The sequence below is a fragment of the Hyperolius riggenbachi genome, chromosome 9 (genome assembly GCF_040937935.1).
Source record: "Hyperolius riggenbachi isolate aHypRig1 chromosome 9, aHypRig1.pri, whole genome shotgun sequence".
In the NCBI taxonomy this organism is placed as follows: domain Eukaryota; kingdom Metazoa; phylum Chordata; class Amphibia; order Anura; family Hyperoliidae; genus Hyperolius; species Hyperolius riggenbachi.
This window is the reverse complement of record NC_090654.1, coordinates 77,044,879-77,062,820: the sequence shown is the minus strand read 5'-3', so window position 1 is coordinate 77,062,820 and position 17,942 is coordinate 77,044,879. Positions and strand designations below refer to the sequence as shown.

Sequence of the window (17,942 nt, the reverse complement as noted above, 5' to 3'; positions counted from 1 at the left end):
ACAGTTGCAGATGTAAACAATGAATACCCCGCTACTGATTGAGTCTCTGGTAAAGAAATATAGGGAAGTCACTAGGTTCGAAAACCGCTTTCTGTTTTGCCGTTGCCCCATTGAGTTTGGTAAAATATCCATAGATGGGCGGTATCGGGAGCGATACAGTTAAATTTCATCCTTCCTTTGCGGTGAATGACGGCTGGACTTGTTTGGCAGCTCCTGATAATCCCCAGAGGTGTGGAGCTGCCAGTCTTGCCACGACGCAGCACTTCAAGTGTCCAGTCTGCCAGAGAACGGGGGTAGCGGACGCGGCGTGAGAGGGGGATCGTGTCGGATGTTTGGGACAGGAGAGCTGTCAGTCTGTGGCAGTAATTCCTCTTGTCTTGTGCTCGCAGTCCGCAGCTGTCAGCTCTCCTGCCGAGCTCTCGGCATCTGATGGAAAAGATTCTCACCTTACCTGCTGCCTCCTCACCTCTAAATCCCCATCTGGAGAACCAATTAAATTAGAGCTTGCCGACTGTACGCTGTAATGTGCCGTTTAAATAACAACTTTTGTGACTTTGGCCCGGACTGCAGAAAGCGCCGAACAAACTGCTGCGCTCCAGACACATGTTTACATTACAAGAGACGGGTTTCAACTTAGGTCAGGTTTTTCATTATTGTCTTTGGGGTTTTTTGGTAACATTAATGCTGGCCATACAGTGGTCAACTGTAGGTCGATCGAGTTACCTATAGTTTCTTATGCTGGGTACACACTATGAGATTTTCTGGTCGATTTACTGTCAGATCGATTATTTCCAACATGTTCGATTTGCCTTCCGATCGTTTTCCGAGCATTTTCCGATCGATTCCTATTAAAGTGCACGGAAATCGATCGGAAAATGCTCGGAAAACGATCGAAAAGCAAATCGGACATGTTGTAAATAATCGATCTGACAGTAAATCGACCAGAAAATCTCATAGTGTGTACCCAGCATTAGAATTGATTCAAAATGAATTGATCAAACATTAATCGATTTTTTTTTTTTTTTTTGCCTATACACTAGGGTTGATTTTTGCTCCATTTTTCCACCTTTAATCGATCAGAGGCTCTTTTTGATCACAAAATAAGCACCCTGATGAATCAGATCCAGTAAAGGTCGGATACATAATAAAAAGCTCTTGATTCTCAACAGACTCAATCGATTCATTTTAAGAATTTAATCGAATATTGGCCGATAAGAATTGATTCTATATCAAAATGACAACTCTATTCTTGATTCATTTGATTCATTCATCGGTTATAATAATCAATCTAAGTAAAAAATCGTCCAGTGTATGGCCACCTTAACTTTAGTGCTTCCCATACTTAAGTTGATTACAGTAAAGCTGATCAACCAGGCATGGAGGGCCACTTTACACTCTCTGGCTTCTCTGCAGAGGGGTTCCTTATTGGTCGCCTTGGCCGAGTTTCATCTAGCGTGTGTAGGAGGCTTAAAGGGATACTTAAGTGAAAATAAAAAAATGATTTTTACTCACCTGGGGCTTCCCTCAGCCCCCTGCAGCTGCCCGGTGCCCTCGCAGCCTCGCTCCGATCCTTCTGTCCCCGCCGGCAGCTACTTCCGGGTTCGGCGATAGCCGCTGACAGGCTGGGAACGCGAGTGATTCTTCGCGTTCCCTGCCACAATATATCGCCCCCTATGCTGCTATTGCGGCAAGAAGTCAATAGCAGAATAGGGGGCGATATATTGTGGCTGGGAACCACTCGTGTTCCCAGCCTGTCGGCAGCTGTCGCCGAACCCGGAAGTACCCGCCGGCGGGGACAGAAGAATCGGAGCGAGACTGCGAGGGCACCGGACAGCTGCAGGGGGCTGAGGGAAGCCCCAGGTGAGTAAAAATAATTTTTTTATTTTCACTTAAGTATCCCTTTAAGGCGGACTTGAACTCAGAACTTCCTCTCTGCACTTAAAGAATACCCGAGGTGACATGATGAGATAGACATGTGTATGTACAGTGCATAGCACACAAATAACTATGCTGTGTTCCTTTTTTTCTTGGCCTGAAAGAGTTAAACATCAGGTATGCAAGTGGCAGTTCCTGTCTGAGTCAGGGCTGAGTCGCACTCACTGATAAGTACTTACAGCCATAAAATACTTTCCTGTTAGTAAATTACTTCCTGGAGCAGTAAAGAGATAAAAATGATCAATAATTCATAGATTTGAGCTCTAGCATACTTCAGTGAAGGTGGCATTGAGCAGAGACAATGAAACAGTAAAAAAATTAAAAACTAGATTTAAATCTAAAATTAAACTGGGATATCTAAAAGTCCTTTTTAGGAGAAGGAGGATAGATACAATTGTTCTTCTCATCAGTTTATTGTTACCTCTTATGTCCTTTAAAGATAATCAACAGCATACTAACCTTTCAAGAAAAACATTTTTGTTGCAGCTGATACAAATCCTGCAATAAATCTGCAGTGTGTCTATTTCCTGCTTTCATGAAAGCAGACAAAGGGTTAGCATCCTGTATTTACATATTAACTGTCTACCGAGAATTTCTGTGCTGACACAGCCGAGAGATCAAATTACACTTGTGATTACTTACATAAAAGGGGTCGTTAGACAGGCTCTTCTCTCTAAAACCGCACAGGGTGCATTTCTTTGTTCTTATGTCCTGTGCAAGAGGTCAGGTCCACTTTAACCAGAGTTTCAGTTTTAAAGGGAAGGTTCAAGCAAAATAAAAAAATGAGTTTCACTTACCTGGAGCTTCTACCAGCCCCATGCAGCCATCCTGTGCCCTCGTAGTCACTCACTGCTGCTCCAGTCCCCCGCTGGCAGCTTTCCGACCTCGGAGGTCGGCGGGCCGCATTGCGTACATTTTTACGCATTCCCGCTAGTGCAGGAACATTAACACATACGTTTTTACGCGTTACTGGTTCAATGCGTAAATGTTTACGCATTGAACCAGTAATGCGTAAAAATGTATATGTTAATGTTCCTGCACTAGCGAGAATGCGTAAAAATGTACGCAATGCGGCCCGCCGACCTCCGAGGTCAGCAAGCTGCCAGCGGGGGACTGGAGCAGCAGTGAGTGACTACGAGGGCACAGGATGGCTCCATGGGGCTGGTAGAAGCCCCAGGTAAGTGAAACTCATTTTTTTTATTTTGCTTGGACCTTCCCTTTAAGCACTGTGTTCTCATGAAAAAGGTGTTTTGTCCACCTCAATGCTTCTATACAGTGTTTATATTTTAACTTATTAACCCGATTGCCTTTTTCATTGTTGAGTTGACTTGAGCTTTAAACCTGGTGAATATGGCCAACAGCATACAACAGAGGAGCAGGAAGCAGTAAACAGCAGCTGCAGGATGAGCTAACGAATAATAGCTAATAACAGTAGTTAATGTCCAGTTTGGTTTGTGCTTCATAAGCAGCAGTGATTGTTGTATTTAATGATGGGTAGAGATTTTAGCATCAGACAATTTACATTTAATAAAGTTGTAGTTATTTGTTTCTTTCATAAATTAACTGTTATTTTTTGTATTTCAGGTGTTCTCGGAAAGATAAATGTGAAAGAGCTGATGAGCCTCAACGCTTCGCAACAGACCAGCGACAATGCGTCCAGCTAGCTGTCCATCCCAAGAACATCTCTGTCACCATGTCTGAGGTCCCGGTGAGTATGGCAATAGCCTTACCCAGACCTGCAGGATAATAAACCATAAATGCCATTCACTCAAACCTGTCTGTACAAGTGTGTGGAGCACATAAGCGTATTCCCTTAGCTGGGGCTGGTGGTGGGATACCATCCCTTTCTAGAGGAGGGTAGTATTGTTCCATTGTTGAGGTTAAAGTTGTAACATAGACTTGTGCTTTGTGGTTGGAGTTTGGAAATAGACCCTACTTAGAGGGTGGTCAGTGGCAAAGGTAGACCCACTTAGGAGTTGAGGAACCCAAGGTGTGAAGACCTATGTAGGTTGCCATATTTATTTCCCTTTAAACAAAACCAGTTACCTGGCAATCTTTCTGATCTTTCTAGTAAGTATGGTTTAAATCACACACCTGAAACAAGCTTGCAGCTAATCTTGTCAGATTTGTCATAGACATCTGATCTGCATGTTCAGGGTCTAGAACCTCCGGACTAAAAATCTACTCAGCAGAACTGAAAAGGCTTGTTGTTTGTTTAACAGTTTCACAGCATCAGAACTTTGTTTTTCTTACCAAAGCATCATTTTTAGCTGCATTTTTAGCTAAGCTCCACCCATCAAAGAAAACTGACAGGGCTTTTTTCCCCTAAAACTGTGCAAAGCATGATGGGATTTCCTATGTTGTTGTTCACGTTGCCTAGCAACTGGGAGGGTTGATCAGCACACAGGACAGTTGGAACTGTCTCATGCTCTCTGTCACCTCCTTTCAACCAAATAGATGGCTGCCCTCATGAAATCAAACATTTGCCTGTTCTTTTAAAACAGGGCGGGTGAGAGATTATATTACCTATCTATTTTAATTAACATAACTAATGTAACTTAATGACAGTATGTTTGTTTAGGCTTTAAAGTATTAGAGGCAGAGGATCAGCAGGACAGCCAGGCAATATGCATTATTTAAAAGGAATCAAACATGTCAGCCTCCATATCCCTCTCACCTCGGGTTCCCTTTAAAGAGAATCTGTATTGTTAAAATCGCACAAAAGTAAACATACCAGTGCGTTAGGGGACATCTCCTATTACCCTCTGTCACAATTTCGCCGCTCCTCGCCGCATTAAAAATGGTTAAAAACAGTTTTAAAAAGTTTGTTTATAAACAAACAAAATGGCCACCAAAACAGGAAGTAGGTTGATGTACAGTATGTCCACACATAGAAAATACATTCATACACAAGCAGGCTGTATACACCTTTCCTTTTGAATCTCAAGAGATCATTTGTGTGTTTCTTTCCCCCTGCAGCTATCTTCCACTGAAGTGTCAGGCTGTTTCTTCCTGCAGAGTGCAGACAGCTCTGACTGTATGTAATTCCTCAGTATGTGAAAGCCCAGCCAGCTCAGAGGAGGATTTATCCAGCTTATAAAAGATAAGAGAGAAGCTGCTCTAATCTAAATAATACACAGGCAGTGTGCAGAGAGGGGCCTGGAGGGGGGAGATGCATCATAGAACCACAACACTGAAGAACTTGGCAGCCTTCCAGACACAGGCTGACAAGAGAGAGATAAGTTGATTTATTACAGAGATGGTGATAGTAGAACGTGCTGCAGTAAGCCAGAACACCTTAGAATAGCTTTTGGAACTTGTAGGATGATAAAAAACAGGATGCAATTTTTGTTACGGAGTCTTTTTAAGCTCAACAAGCGTCAGCCTACAGTCCATACAGGCACATTCCACTGGAATTTTCTTGGGCAGATGAATGAGCGTGTGAGTGGAAAAGTTAAACAGGCTTTTGTGTTGCGTAATCTGAGGCCTTGTTCTGTTTCTATGTTTGCAGATAGTTTTACAAGCCTGGAACGTCCCTGACCTCTCCGCTGGGGTGAACTGCTCCTTCGAGGATTTCACCGATATGGAAGGACACATAGAGGAAGGCAAGATCTTCTGCAACTCACCCTCTGCCAAGGATATAATCCCCATCACACGAGGCCAGGGTGAGTGCCTTGGGGACTTGGTACTGCGGCCAGCCGGCATGCACATATGTCACACCGATCACATGTCTCCGCTGAGCACATCAATATCCGCTGTGCTCTTCAGGCTCCCAACACACAGGATGGGGTTTTAAAGTTTTGGGATTGACTTAAAGGACCAGTGAACTTTAAAAAGGGGGAAAACATGATGAGAGAATAACATCCAGATTAGTACAGGGCTATAAAAGAAAATCTACACAGACAATAACATTTTAATTTTTATGCAGTAGAACTTCCACCTCAATTTGTGTGTTTTAGACTGAGAAGAGAAAAGTGAAAATAGCTGTCAGATTTGTATGGATGTTTGCACACGATCAGTGGACGAGCTCCACCAGCAGTAAGTGGGACTCAGGTGCACACAACCAGCGGACAAGCTCCACCAGCAGTAAGCATGACTCAGGTGCACATGACCAGAGGACGAGCTCCGCCAGAAATAAGGGTGACTCAAGTGCACACAACCAGCGCGCAAGCAAGCATGCATCAACACTTCCACCTACACTGCCAAATGGCAGAGGGCGGAGTTCATATTTAATTGTACTTGAGCTGCACACGCTTATCCATCTTCTCTCAGATGTGTTTGTGAGTGTATGTAAATGACAGATGACCTTTGTGCAAGTGGGCAGGCACAAAATCTTCTGTCAGAAGCCCGCTCGTCAGTGAAGGGTCAGATGTAGCGTATGACATAGCGTGAGTAACCGCAATCGTCAGCGGCTCACAGCCTGTGTACAGAAGGGATCGGTCTGTTCCCTGCCTTAATTCCAGCTTGCTAAGTAGCTGCTTGAGTCGCACAACAAAAGACCCCAGTCTGTCAGAAAACGCCTACTCAGCTCTTATGCGCTCTCCCTTCATTCTGCTTTTAAGAGCTGACTTTTGTTTGAGAACAGAAGCCTCCTTTGTTTTATAACATGCATTCCCCCTCATTCCTAATCCTGCGGTTGTTTCCCCGCTTTTACTGTTTTGCTGCATTCATATTCATGGCAGAGAATGCAATGGTCAGAAGAGGCCAATCTGACCAGTGTATACCAAAACAACAAGATGTGTCGCATAACAGACGGCGCCTTTTCTGTGGTAATTCAGGGCACTTGATGGAGGAAAGATTTCACAACCTACGTCTCAATAAGGACGGGTTAGCTGCCCACCGTCATAAAAAAAAAAAAAGTTAATTTTGAGTAGTTTTGGAAAGAATTGAGAATACAGTACTAGCCCTGGTTACTGACTTTAATTAATAGTTTATAATAATAAACTAATTCAGCTGGAAACTGAGTCAATCAAAATACTTCCTGTCAATTTTGATTAATTCCAAGCTGCAAATAGAAACAAAACAGTTTTAGCTGGCTGTGCAAACAATCCCTGATAACAGCAGAGTGCTCAAAGCTAATGTTTGATCCACACCATACAATTTTTTGGCAGATTTACCTGCCAGATCGATTATTTCCAGCATGTCCAATCTGAGGATCGATTTTTTTTTTAGCGATTTTCTGATCGATTTCCATAGAAACAAATGGAAATCGATCAGAAAATCGCTAAAAAAAAAAGATCGATCCTCAGACCGGACATGCTGGAAATAATCGGTCTGACAGGTAAATCTGCCAAAAAAATTGTATGGTGTGGATCCAGCATAAGGCCCCTTTTACACTTCAATTGCTCATATTCAGTTATAACTGAAAGGACAACTGATTTTCAAAGTAATGCCCATGTTTTCCTATGGCACAGTTCCCACTATATGCGTTTCACAATGCATTACTATGGAAAGTGCGTACTAACACGTACCAACTGATTAAGTGTAAAAGGACCCTTACTGTTTGCTTGTAGTTGACTGAACCATGTTATGTCACATTGACATGGCTGCAGTGCAATCAGAGAGCAAATTTAACCCCTGAAAGTGAAAATAAGAATGAGACACTGGGAAAGTTCTACATACCAGTTTATTATTAGTTCAACTTTGCTTTAACCTTCCTTACAGTATTTAAACACCCGAAAAAAAACTTTAGATTGAAGCAGTCCTAAAGTCATATAAAAAAAAAAAGCTAGGTACTTACTGGATAGTCCAGAGACCTCCGACATTGTGGACAATACTCATGCGTGCCCAGTACAGACGCACTTGCCCATGGCTGGAGGTTGGGCCAGAAGACTCTATATACTATAATTTCAGAAGCTCTATTGGAACAGTTGGGTATTAGAGAATATGGATAGCCCCTGGACTAGCACTATCCAGAGACTTGCCTCTACCAAAATAAGTATCTAACTACTGTATCTAAACTTCTAGTGTAACTTCATGGGTACTCACTGGGGGACACAAAACATGAAGGGGTGGGGGGTGATGGCTTTATGCCTATTGTGCATGAGCTTCTAACACCATTTTGCTTTGTTTGCATTCATCCTTGACCCCAGTTCATGCTCCATCTATACTGATTAATAGCAAACAGAAGTTAAAACGATAAACTGAGGGCAGACGCCGTGAAAATCTCTCCATAATAGTAACCTATCCATAATAAATGTTATACAGAAATACATGCTTGAACATGCATGGTGTCTGTCAGTGTCTGCTTGTTTCTAATAACTTTCACAAATGAAGGAATGAACTAGGAGGCTGATTTGGTCACCATGTTTTCTTTCTTTTAGGTGACAAAAGAGTTGTGAAGCTTTATCTGAAGTCCAAGGAAACTGGAAAGAAATTTGCCAGTGTGGATTTTGTGTTTTACAACTGCAGCGTCCATCAGTCGTGAGTGCCATTCACTACTTATATTCATTGTGATGTCATTTCTGTGCCGTAACTTTGTCTGCAGTGCTACTCTGAACGATGGGCAACTTTGACCCAGGAACATAATCACTACAGGCTGATTCAATTCATTTTTTTCACTGTAAAAGATTTTGTCTGGATTTCAGCTTCATGCGATCATTGCACAGCTGCCCTTGTGGGCTGGAAGAGGGAGGGGTGCACTGTGAGCCATTCAGAGTCTGTTGCACTGTACAGTGCTGTTTTTGTAACAGAACAACAAATAGAGGGGTCAAAAACGGAATAATCTGTCACTTACGCTCCTTGCCCAAAGAAACATCAATGTTCAATAACAGGACTACTCTGATACATTATATAGAGTAATACTACTGGGACACTTGATTGTAGCTATGGTTCTGCGCCAAGCTCCCTCAACCCCCACAGGTGACCTCCTTGTGCCTGCTCTTAGTCCAGGGGTTTAAAACTCAAAAACGAAATTGTACACTGGGACCCAGTCATGGGCCAACCTCAAGGTCTACTGGTCACCTTCCTTCCTTCCTTCCTTTTAAAGTTCCCTGGTGTGTAATGGCCCCCCTCTAACCGCTAAACAGTTCCCTGGTGTCTAGAGGCCCCTCCCCTATACTGTTCCCTGGTGTCTAGAGGCCCCCACCCTCCCCTATACAGTTCCCCTAGTGTTTAGTGCTTTTTTTAATCCCTACCTCCCCATATGGCTTCCCTGGTGTTCTAGGGCTTCACTTCCATTATATTTATCTTCCCAGGTTGTCTAGAGTAGGCCAAACACTTGAGGGCCAAATTTAATGGCTCAGAGGGCTAGATCTGACCTGCGGGCTGGAGTTTGACACGTATGTCTTAGTCACACCACCAAGGAATCTCCATCCACAGCCTCTTTTTCACTGTCCATCACAGTATGTTTGTGGGACCTTCACATGAATCTGCCCTGTTCTGTAAGTGTACATTGATGCACTTTCTTCCTATTGAACATTACACAGTCAGAGGTGATCTTCTTTTTTTCTGCTGTTGGGGTGGAGCTTTGCCCAGGCTGCGTCTCCCTGCTGCAGATTGCAAGAAGGGGAGCGCACAGAACTGCCCAGCGCATTGTGCTCTGTATGTCCCAAGGCAGGCAGGGATCTCTGTTTTCATGCTTGTTTTTTATGCTGAACGTTTCCCTTTTAACACAGACAGTTGGTGTCATGAGGTAGAATTCAGCTGTCATGGGTGGAATTGCTGATTTAATTTCAAAACTAAAAGAAACATTTTTCATCAAATCATCCCCCTGTCACAGGACTATGTTGTAACTCTAAAACGTGTTTTACAAAGTTTCCAAAAGGGAACTTTAAAGATATGGAAAGTTTTCGGGAATTTCCGTGAGCTCCTTGTGACTGGTACGATCCACACTTCCTTTAATCAAAGGGTATCCTGGGCAAATGTGGAAATGTATTGTCCACACATTCAGTCACACATTAAAGTGTAACCCCGTCACAGTAAAAGACCCATACCGCTATCAGCATGTCCAGGCTGACCTCTGTAATCACTTTCATTAGATCCTGTCGATGCTGAAAGCTAACAGTATTGCATTATCTGACCTAAACTATTTCATTCCTAGCCTCTGAATGGGTAGATCAACGGATTGCATTAAAGCCATACTTTATATAGTTGTGTGTATGTAACCCCATATGTGAAGAGGGTTTACTTTCTCCTTTCCTGTTCCCCCCCCCCAGCACCAGCCACACAGGTGGACAGCATCTGGGGGGAGGGACTTATACCACACAATAGAAATCTGCTGTCAGCGAAACTTTTTATATCAGTTTTTAAGATCGCTTTATAAAAGCCGAATTGGGGTAACATCAGCAGTATTTTAAAGAAATAAAACAAAAAAGTATTTTGGTTTTATTAAATTTGGCGATTATACACTGTTTACCGCGTGCTAGGAGTTAAGAGAGTCGATGCGCAGACAAGCTTAGAAACTGTCCATACATTTTCACGTTTTAGGCTCTTGTCATTTCCTGTGAACCTGCCTTATGCTGAGTTCCCATCATTACATTAGCTGACATGTGAAATCAGATTTTCCAGTAGCAGATTGTAAACTGACCGCAGAGGGGACACGATAGTCAGAAAAGGAGACTGGATTGCCTCTCATGTCCATAGCTGAAGGAGTGCCATGTACCTGGGAGAAAGACTGCATTTTGATCACCTAGTTGAGATTATTTCAGGTGAAATTCTTTTGTGTCTCCTGATGTCAGTTGCCCTCTCCAATGATTGGCTGTGTTCCCCACAGCCCTGGGTGTTTCCCATGCCCCCCCCCCCCCCCTTCCATAGAGAGATGAGCATATCTCTGCAATTATTCCCATGTTCCCTTGAGCTGCGTAACTATCCTGCTGAAAGCTAACACTGATGAACTATACTTGATGCTTCCTACAAACTTCTGTAACTGCCGAGGCAGGATTGCTGCTGCACAGTTTTGACTCTTCTGAAGCACATGGCTGACATCTCTGCATTTTCCCATAATCCCTTGTCATTGAAAATATGGAGCTACTGTTGTGCAGTCCCATAAATCTCCAGCAGGAGGATAAACCGCTGAGCTGTCCTCTCCACATTTTCCCATACTATGAATGTTGCAAAAAAGAAAGATGGTGGCCCCATTCAGATGTCATGTGGGATTATAAACCTTCAGCCACATCATACATCTTTTCATTCCATCCCATAATCCTCTTGTGCTGAAGTAGTAGGGCAACTGTTGGCATGGGTGGCTAAATAATAGCAGAGACAGAAAATAACACCACATAGCAAGAAAAGCCATCGTACTTAAAAAGATGATCTGTAAAAGGTAACCTACATTGACCTGCAGCAGGCATAAAGCCGTATCCTCCTTTTATTTACATTAGCTCCGGGCTTGATGCAGAGTTTGATGATCATTTGTACACAGGGGGACCTATGATGCTGTTAGAAGAGCTGCTCTTTTGCTGCCTCTTGTGTCCTGGAGGCTCAGGCTGGGTCTGGCTCTCAATGCCCATTTATGGTGTCATGGAACATGCCAGGGCAGTGTTTAGAGAAAAGGCACAGAGGTACCTCCGGGGTATCCCGTGTTACTCATCCTCTTTACAGCTAGCTTACATTACACACGTTTACGTTGTCTGTGTTGCCTCCCTTTCCACTAATCTGACTCTTTTATGAAAGGAGAAGTTAATGGAAATGCCTGTGTCTTTGGAGTCTGCTAAGGAGAAGCTAGCTGCAGGCGATTCCCTTCATCAGGAGCTTTCTGCAGCGTAATGTCTGATAGTATGTATATTGGGCATGTAAAATAGGATACTCTATCCTTCTTTCATCTGGGGCTAAAGCAGGACCTGGCATGCTGAATCCCAGAGGATTCTGGGAAATGCAGTGATGTCTGTGCTAATGTTAGCTCAGCACTCTATGCACTGTGGATGCTTCTACATAAGATAAACCCCAAATGGTTTCTATAAAACTGTCATCTTTCTGGAACTAAATAATAAAAATACTGCATAGGGATATGGCAAGACTATACCTCTCCCCTACATCTTTACATTAAATGTAAATCCTTCTGATACGATTCACACACAAATGATTTAGAGTAGGTTTGTTACTGTCCAGTCCATATATTTCCCCTGGAGGTTGATACGCCATTATCTTCTTAGCTTTGTCTGTATTGCTTGACTTAAAGTGAACCTGAACTCCTTCACGGGACAGAAGGAAAACCTGCTTCCATCAAAGCAGGAAGTAGACATACTGCAGATTTATTGCAGGATTTGTATCAGAGGTAACAAAAAAATGTTTTTTTGATGTTTGGTTGTAGGGTTTTATTGCCTGAGAATTGGTGGAAACGCACAGAGGCATCTGCATGGTGACGAGGCAATGGTCCCTTAGTGGAAGGTATGGCAGTGTAATGACTGGAGTTCTGCTTTGGTTTTGTGGCTGGTGTGTGGCCAACCATTATAATGCAACAGCAGCAAAGTATTGCAAGACCATCATGGGGCACCATTGCCACATGCAGCCACTAAATTCCTATGACTATTTACAGCACTATTGCCCTCCTTCCACAGGAACCATGCTGTCCACATTCATACCTCCCAACTTTTTCAGATGAGAAAAAGGGACACTTAAACCACGCCCCTGCCACACCCCTGGCCACACCCTCACCTGCCTCTAGTCACGCATACCATAAAGATTTCATAAGAAACATATGATGATTTATCATTCAAACCACACTGGTCCTCTCTATCCTGGTTCAATTTCCTTCATAGTAAAAAGTTAAAATTAGTAATATATCAATGTAAAGGATGGGAATAAAGTTTAGAGTCAATCAAACACATTTTTAGTATAGAAAAATATATATTTACATAGAAAGAGGGACAAAGTCCTGAAAGAGGGACAAATGAGGGTAAAAGAGGGACTGTCCCTCCGAAAAAGGGACAGCTGGGAGCTATGCACATTTATCAGTGATGATCATCCTCCATGTTTTCTATCATTGCACTGAGGTGCTTCGTTTGGTTGAAAAATAAATATCTGTCCAACGTTAGAGTTGCAACAGCTTGTTCTGAGTCACCCGTATAGGATCAGAATCACAGCCAATCAAGAAGCGTTGAAGCAGCCAAATAGGCCATTCATTTATTTGAAGACTTATTGCCTATTTTCTGTAGTGCTGTGGTGACCCCCTATTCCATCTTGTAAGCAGGAAGTTCAGCTTTGCCTTGGCTTCCCACCCACACTTTAAAGGAAGTCAGGAATTGCACCTGTTTTGTTTGAGGTACCTTAACCACTTCACAACTGAGGGGTTTTCCCCTTAAAAACCAGAGCATTTTTCACTCCTCCCAGGCAGTCTTCCATTATTTATTTATTAGGCAATATGATTGGTTATTGGGGACTGGGGTCCCCAAAACCAATCAGTGGACTGTGGAGCTGGTGTGCACGCACGCGCGCGTGGCACGGGGGCGCGCGATCGCGCGCTGCACCCTTGTTTACAACTGTTGTTATGAATGAAGACTACCTCAAGCAGAGGCAGTCTCCATTCATTTATTTGTCATGTGGTATGGTTGGTTATTGGGGACTGGGGTCCCCAAAACCAATTATTGGACTGCAGGGGCTGTGCGCGTGATCGCGCGCACACGGACACAATAACAATGTGCCTGCGGTTTGTTAGCAAGACTGCTTCTGTTTGAAGCAGCCTTCATACATCAATCGGGGACTCTAATTGGATTTAGGAACACTTGTTCCTAATGTCCAATTAGTCAACTGCTGTGCAGGCTGGCTAGAGTGTGCGCGCGCGCAATCCCCCGCCCACTCCCAGCATGTAAACAGAAAGATACGTCTTTCTCCGTCCCTGGTGGTGAAACGGTGCGCAGAGGGACGGAGATAATTAGCACTGCGGGGGTAAAGTGGTTAAAGAGGAACTCCAGTGAAAATAATGTAGTAAAAAAAAAGTGCTTCATTTTTTACCATAATTATGTATAAATGATTTAGTCAGTTTTTGCTCATTGTAAAATCTTTCCTCTCCCCGATTTACATTCTGACATTTATTACATGGTGACATTGTTACTGTGGGCAGGTTATGTAGCTGCTCCTAGCTGTTTTGGCTGTTAGAGACAGCTGTAAACAGCTAATTCCTGTCTGTGAACATTGTTACATTGTGGCAGTTTGCCCAGAGTACCGCGGTACCAGAGCTTCTTGTGGGAGGGGTTTCAGCACAAAATCAGTCATACAGCGCCCCCTGATGGTCTGTTTGTGAAAAGCATTCTATTTCTCATGTAAAAGGGGGTATCAGCTACTGATTGGGATAAAGTTCAATTCTAGGTTGGAATTTCTCTTTAAAGGACAATTGAAGTGAGAGGGATGTGGAAGCTGCCATATTTAGTTCCTTTTAAACAATAGCAGTTGCCTGGCAGCCCTGCTGATCTATTTTGCAGCAAGATGGATAAAGGAAGGGGTACACCGCTCCACTGCAGACAAATGGAGACAATGCTGGACCCTTGGTTGCTCAGCCCAGACAATATAAACAGTAGAAAGGAGGGGTCCGCAACGATGTCTCTTAGAAAAGCTCAGATTCTTTATTAAGGATGTATCCTCATATCAGTGAAGGCACAGCTGACATGTTTCGGGCCAGGTTTTGCCCTTAATCATAGCTGTGATTAAGGGCAAAACCTGGCCCGAAACATGTCAGCTGTGCCTTCACTGATATGAGGATACGTCCTTAATAAAGTCTATTTTGCTGCAGTTGTGTTTGAATCACACCAAGAACAAGCATACAGCTAATCCTGTCAGATCTGACATTAATAGTAGAAACTCGTGATCTGCATATGCTTGTTCGGGGTCTGTGGCTGAAAGTATTAGAAGCAGAGGATCAACAGGATAGCCAGTTAACTGGTATTGCTTAAAAAGAAACAAAAATGGCAGCCTCCATATCACTCTTGTTACAGTTTTCCTTTAACCACATACTGTACTTGAATAAGTCTGACTTAAGTTTACTTCTTCCCCATACATGTTACTTGCTCCCAGGTTTTTCACTTGCATGGGATTTTCCACCTTGGCTGCAGTGTTGACATTGTTGCTGGTCAGAGATGTCTCTGCTCATTGATTCAGTGTTCCTACAAGAGAGATGAGGTTTATGTCTTTAAACAACTGTTCCAGAGGAAGTGTGTGAGTGTATCTCCTGCGCAGCTATTCATGTCTTCACTAAGCTTTAAAGAGACTCCGTAACAAAAATTGCATCCTGATTTTTATCATTCTACAAGTTCCAAAAGCTATTCTAATGTGTTCTGGCTAACTGCAGCACTTTATACTATCACCTTCTCTGTAATAAATCAATGTATCTTTCCCCTGTCAGACTTGTCGGCCTGTGTCTGGAAGGCTGCCAAGTTCTTCAGTGTTGTGGTTCTGCTATGAGCTCCCCCTCCCAGGCCCCTATATGCTCACTGCCTGTGTGTTATTTAGGATTAGAGCAGCTTCTCTCTTCTCTCTTATCTTTTACAAGCTGGATAAATCCTCCTCTGAGCTGGCTGGGCTTTCACATACTGAGGAATTACATACAGGCAAAGCTGTCTGCACTCTGCAGTAAGAAACAGCCTGACACTTCAGTGCATGAGAACAGGGGAAAAGAAACACACAAATGATCTCTTGAGATTCAAAAGAAATGCTGCATACAGCCTACTTGTGTATGGATGTATTTTCTATGTGTGGACATACTGTACATCAACCTACTTCCTGTTTTGGTGGCCATTTTGTTTGTTTATAAACAAACTTTTAAAAACTGTTTTTAACCACTTTTAATGCGGCGGGGAGCGGCAAAATTGTGACAGAGGGTAATAGGAGAGGTCCCCTAACGCACTGGTATGTTTACTATTGTGCGATTTTAACAATACAGATTCTCTTTAAGGACTGTTCATCTGTGTCTCCACTCTGCTGTCTAAATAAAAGGCTTGTGTTCTAGAGAAAAATTCACCAAATAAACCAGCCCCCAGAGTTCCGTGAGTTGTATGAGTTTGTAGGCTCGTCCTACCTTCCTCCGCAATGATGAGATATTTTCTTCCAGGCAAAATCCTCCCATTTATTGTTTCTGAAGCTCTACATTTTCTCTAAAGCTAAGGGATCTTTGAGGACAAGGCAGCTTCCAGGTTGAACCTGTAACTTTACTTATTCTTTAATCACAAAACTCCTTCCCAAGGAGCTTGTGTTTTGTGTATCTGTTTTCAGGCAGCTCTCTACCTGTATGCTCATATCATAGAGGCTCCATCTATGTACCGACGTAGTGCAGCCTGGGAAGATTGCCTTCATTTGTTGGTAGTGCTAGTACTTTAGAAAGGTCCATGGACTAAAACAGTGTACATTTTTCTATGGCATTCATGCAGTAATTAAAGGGAAGGTCCAAGCAAAATAAAAAAAATGAGTTTCACTTACCTGGGGCTTCTACCAGCCCAATGCAGCCATCCTGTGCCCTCGTAGTCACTCACTGCTGCTCCAGTCCCCTGCTGGCAGCTTGCCGACCTCGGAGGTCGGCGGGCCGCATTGCGTACATTTTTACGCATTCCCGCTAGTGCAGGAACAATAACACATACATTTTTACGCGTTACTGATTCAATGCGTACATTTTTACGCATTGAACCAGTAACGCATAAAAATGTATGTGTTAATGTTCCTGCACTAGCGGGAATGCGTAAAAATGTACGCAATGCGGCCCGCCGACCTCCGAGGTCGGCAAGCTGCCAGCAGGGGACTGGAGCAGCAGTGAGTGACTACGAGGGCACAGGATGGCTGCATGGAGCTGGTAGAAGCCCCAGGTAAGCGAAACTCATTTTTTTGTTTTGCTCGGACCTTCCCTTTAAGGCTTTCCCTTATTAAGAGCAGGTGGAATGCTGACTTGTTTGGGTCCAGTTCTGTAAACAACATGCTCAAAGTGACTCAGGATCTTTATCCACTCCCATCTAGCTTCATACCTACACCCTCATTTTACTCCTGCCTCTATACCAACACCCTGAGGCGATGCTGCCACTATACCTGCACCCTCATTTGACTCCTGCCTTTATACCAGCACCCTGAGGTGATGCTGCCACTATACCTGCACCCTCATTTTACTCCTGCCTCTATACCAGCACCCTGAGGTGATGCTGCCACTATACCTGCACCCTCATTTTACTCCTGCCTCTATACCAGCACCCTGAGGTGATGCTGCCTCTATACCAGCACCCTGTGGTGATGCTGCCACTATACCTGCACCTGTCTCTTCATGTGTGACTCCAGCTCTGTATCTGCACCTGCAGCCTCAGATGACATCAGCTCTATAACTGCCTTGTCAGGTGACATTTACGCCTCCTATTATTTAGGTCACAGCTACCTTACCACCCCTCCCTCCCCCCCATATGAAAGTTCACTCTGTGTGTCTCACAGACCACCCTCCCCAAGCTCACCAGAGAGTGACGGCTGCACACCGCCTTCAAATTAATATCCGCCGCCGAAAACAAACTGCATAAATTTGCATAAAGAGCACGCCAATTAACATGTTTGTAGGTAAAGCTAAAGGCTTCTCATTTCCAAACTCTGGTAGAGATGCAGCGAGAGTGAATTTCCTCCTTTATCGCGAGCGGCTTAATTAAATATTTCCTCAGTGTTGCTGCTTGTGTGTGTTTTCCGTGCGTGTCGCCCGCATAACACGGATTTAGATTTAATAGATTCTGAGTGTGGAATGTTGGTTGTGGCACTGGAAGGGGTACCGCGGGCCTCGGTGCACGCCTCCTCGGAGACGGTCCTACCTTGACATATTAAAGTGAGACTCCACAGAGGGAATTGGAAGACAACCCTGGAATTTGAAATGCAGATTGCAGTACTGCACTTTTTAAATATGCTCTAGTTGTTTACAAAGTTTCAGGCACTTTCTCTTTCCTTCCAAGCTGCTCTGGAGGATTTGCTGTGTTCTCTGCACAGTGTGGAGGATGAGATTTTTAGCTTTATAGAGGAAGGTTTTTTGCCACTTTGATTAATAGAGCCGCAAGCTGGTTTAAATGGCAGTGAGTGTGTAGTGACGCAGGGATTAAAGAAGTACTCTGCTGCAGCCGTTGGCATCTCAA

At 43.6% G+C, this 17,942-nt stretch overlaps 1 protein-coding gene across 11 annotated transcripts in view; it reads left to right on the top strand.

The window, feature by feature from the left end:
* PLXNA1 (plexin A1) overlaps positions 1-17,942 on the top strand; it is a 508,150-nt gene that overhangs the window by 304,891 nt on the left and 185,317 nt on the right. For all 11 annotated transcript variants that reach the window (XM_068253084.1, XM_068253090.1, XM_068253089.1 and 8 more), the window contains 3 exons: positions 3,520-3,643; positions 5,447-5,600; positions 8,259-8,358. In XM_068253084.1, the coding sequence (XP_068109185.1) occupies positions 3,520-3,643; positions 5,447-5,600; positions 8,259-8,358 (378 nt within the window). The remainder of the gene's footprint in view (positions 1-3,519; positions 3,644-5,446; positions 5,601-8,258; positions 8,359-17,942) is intronic.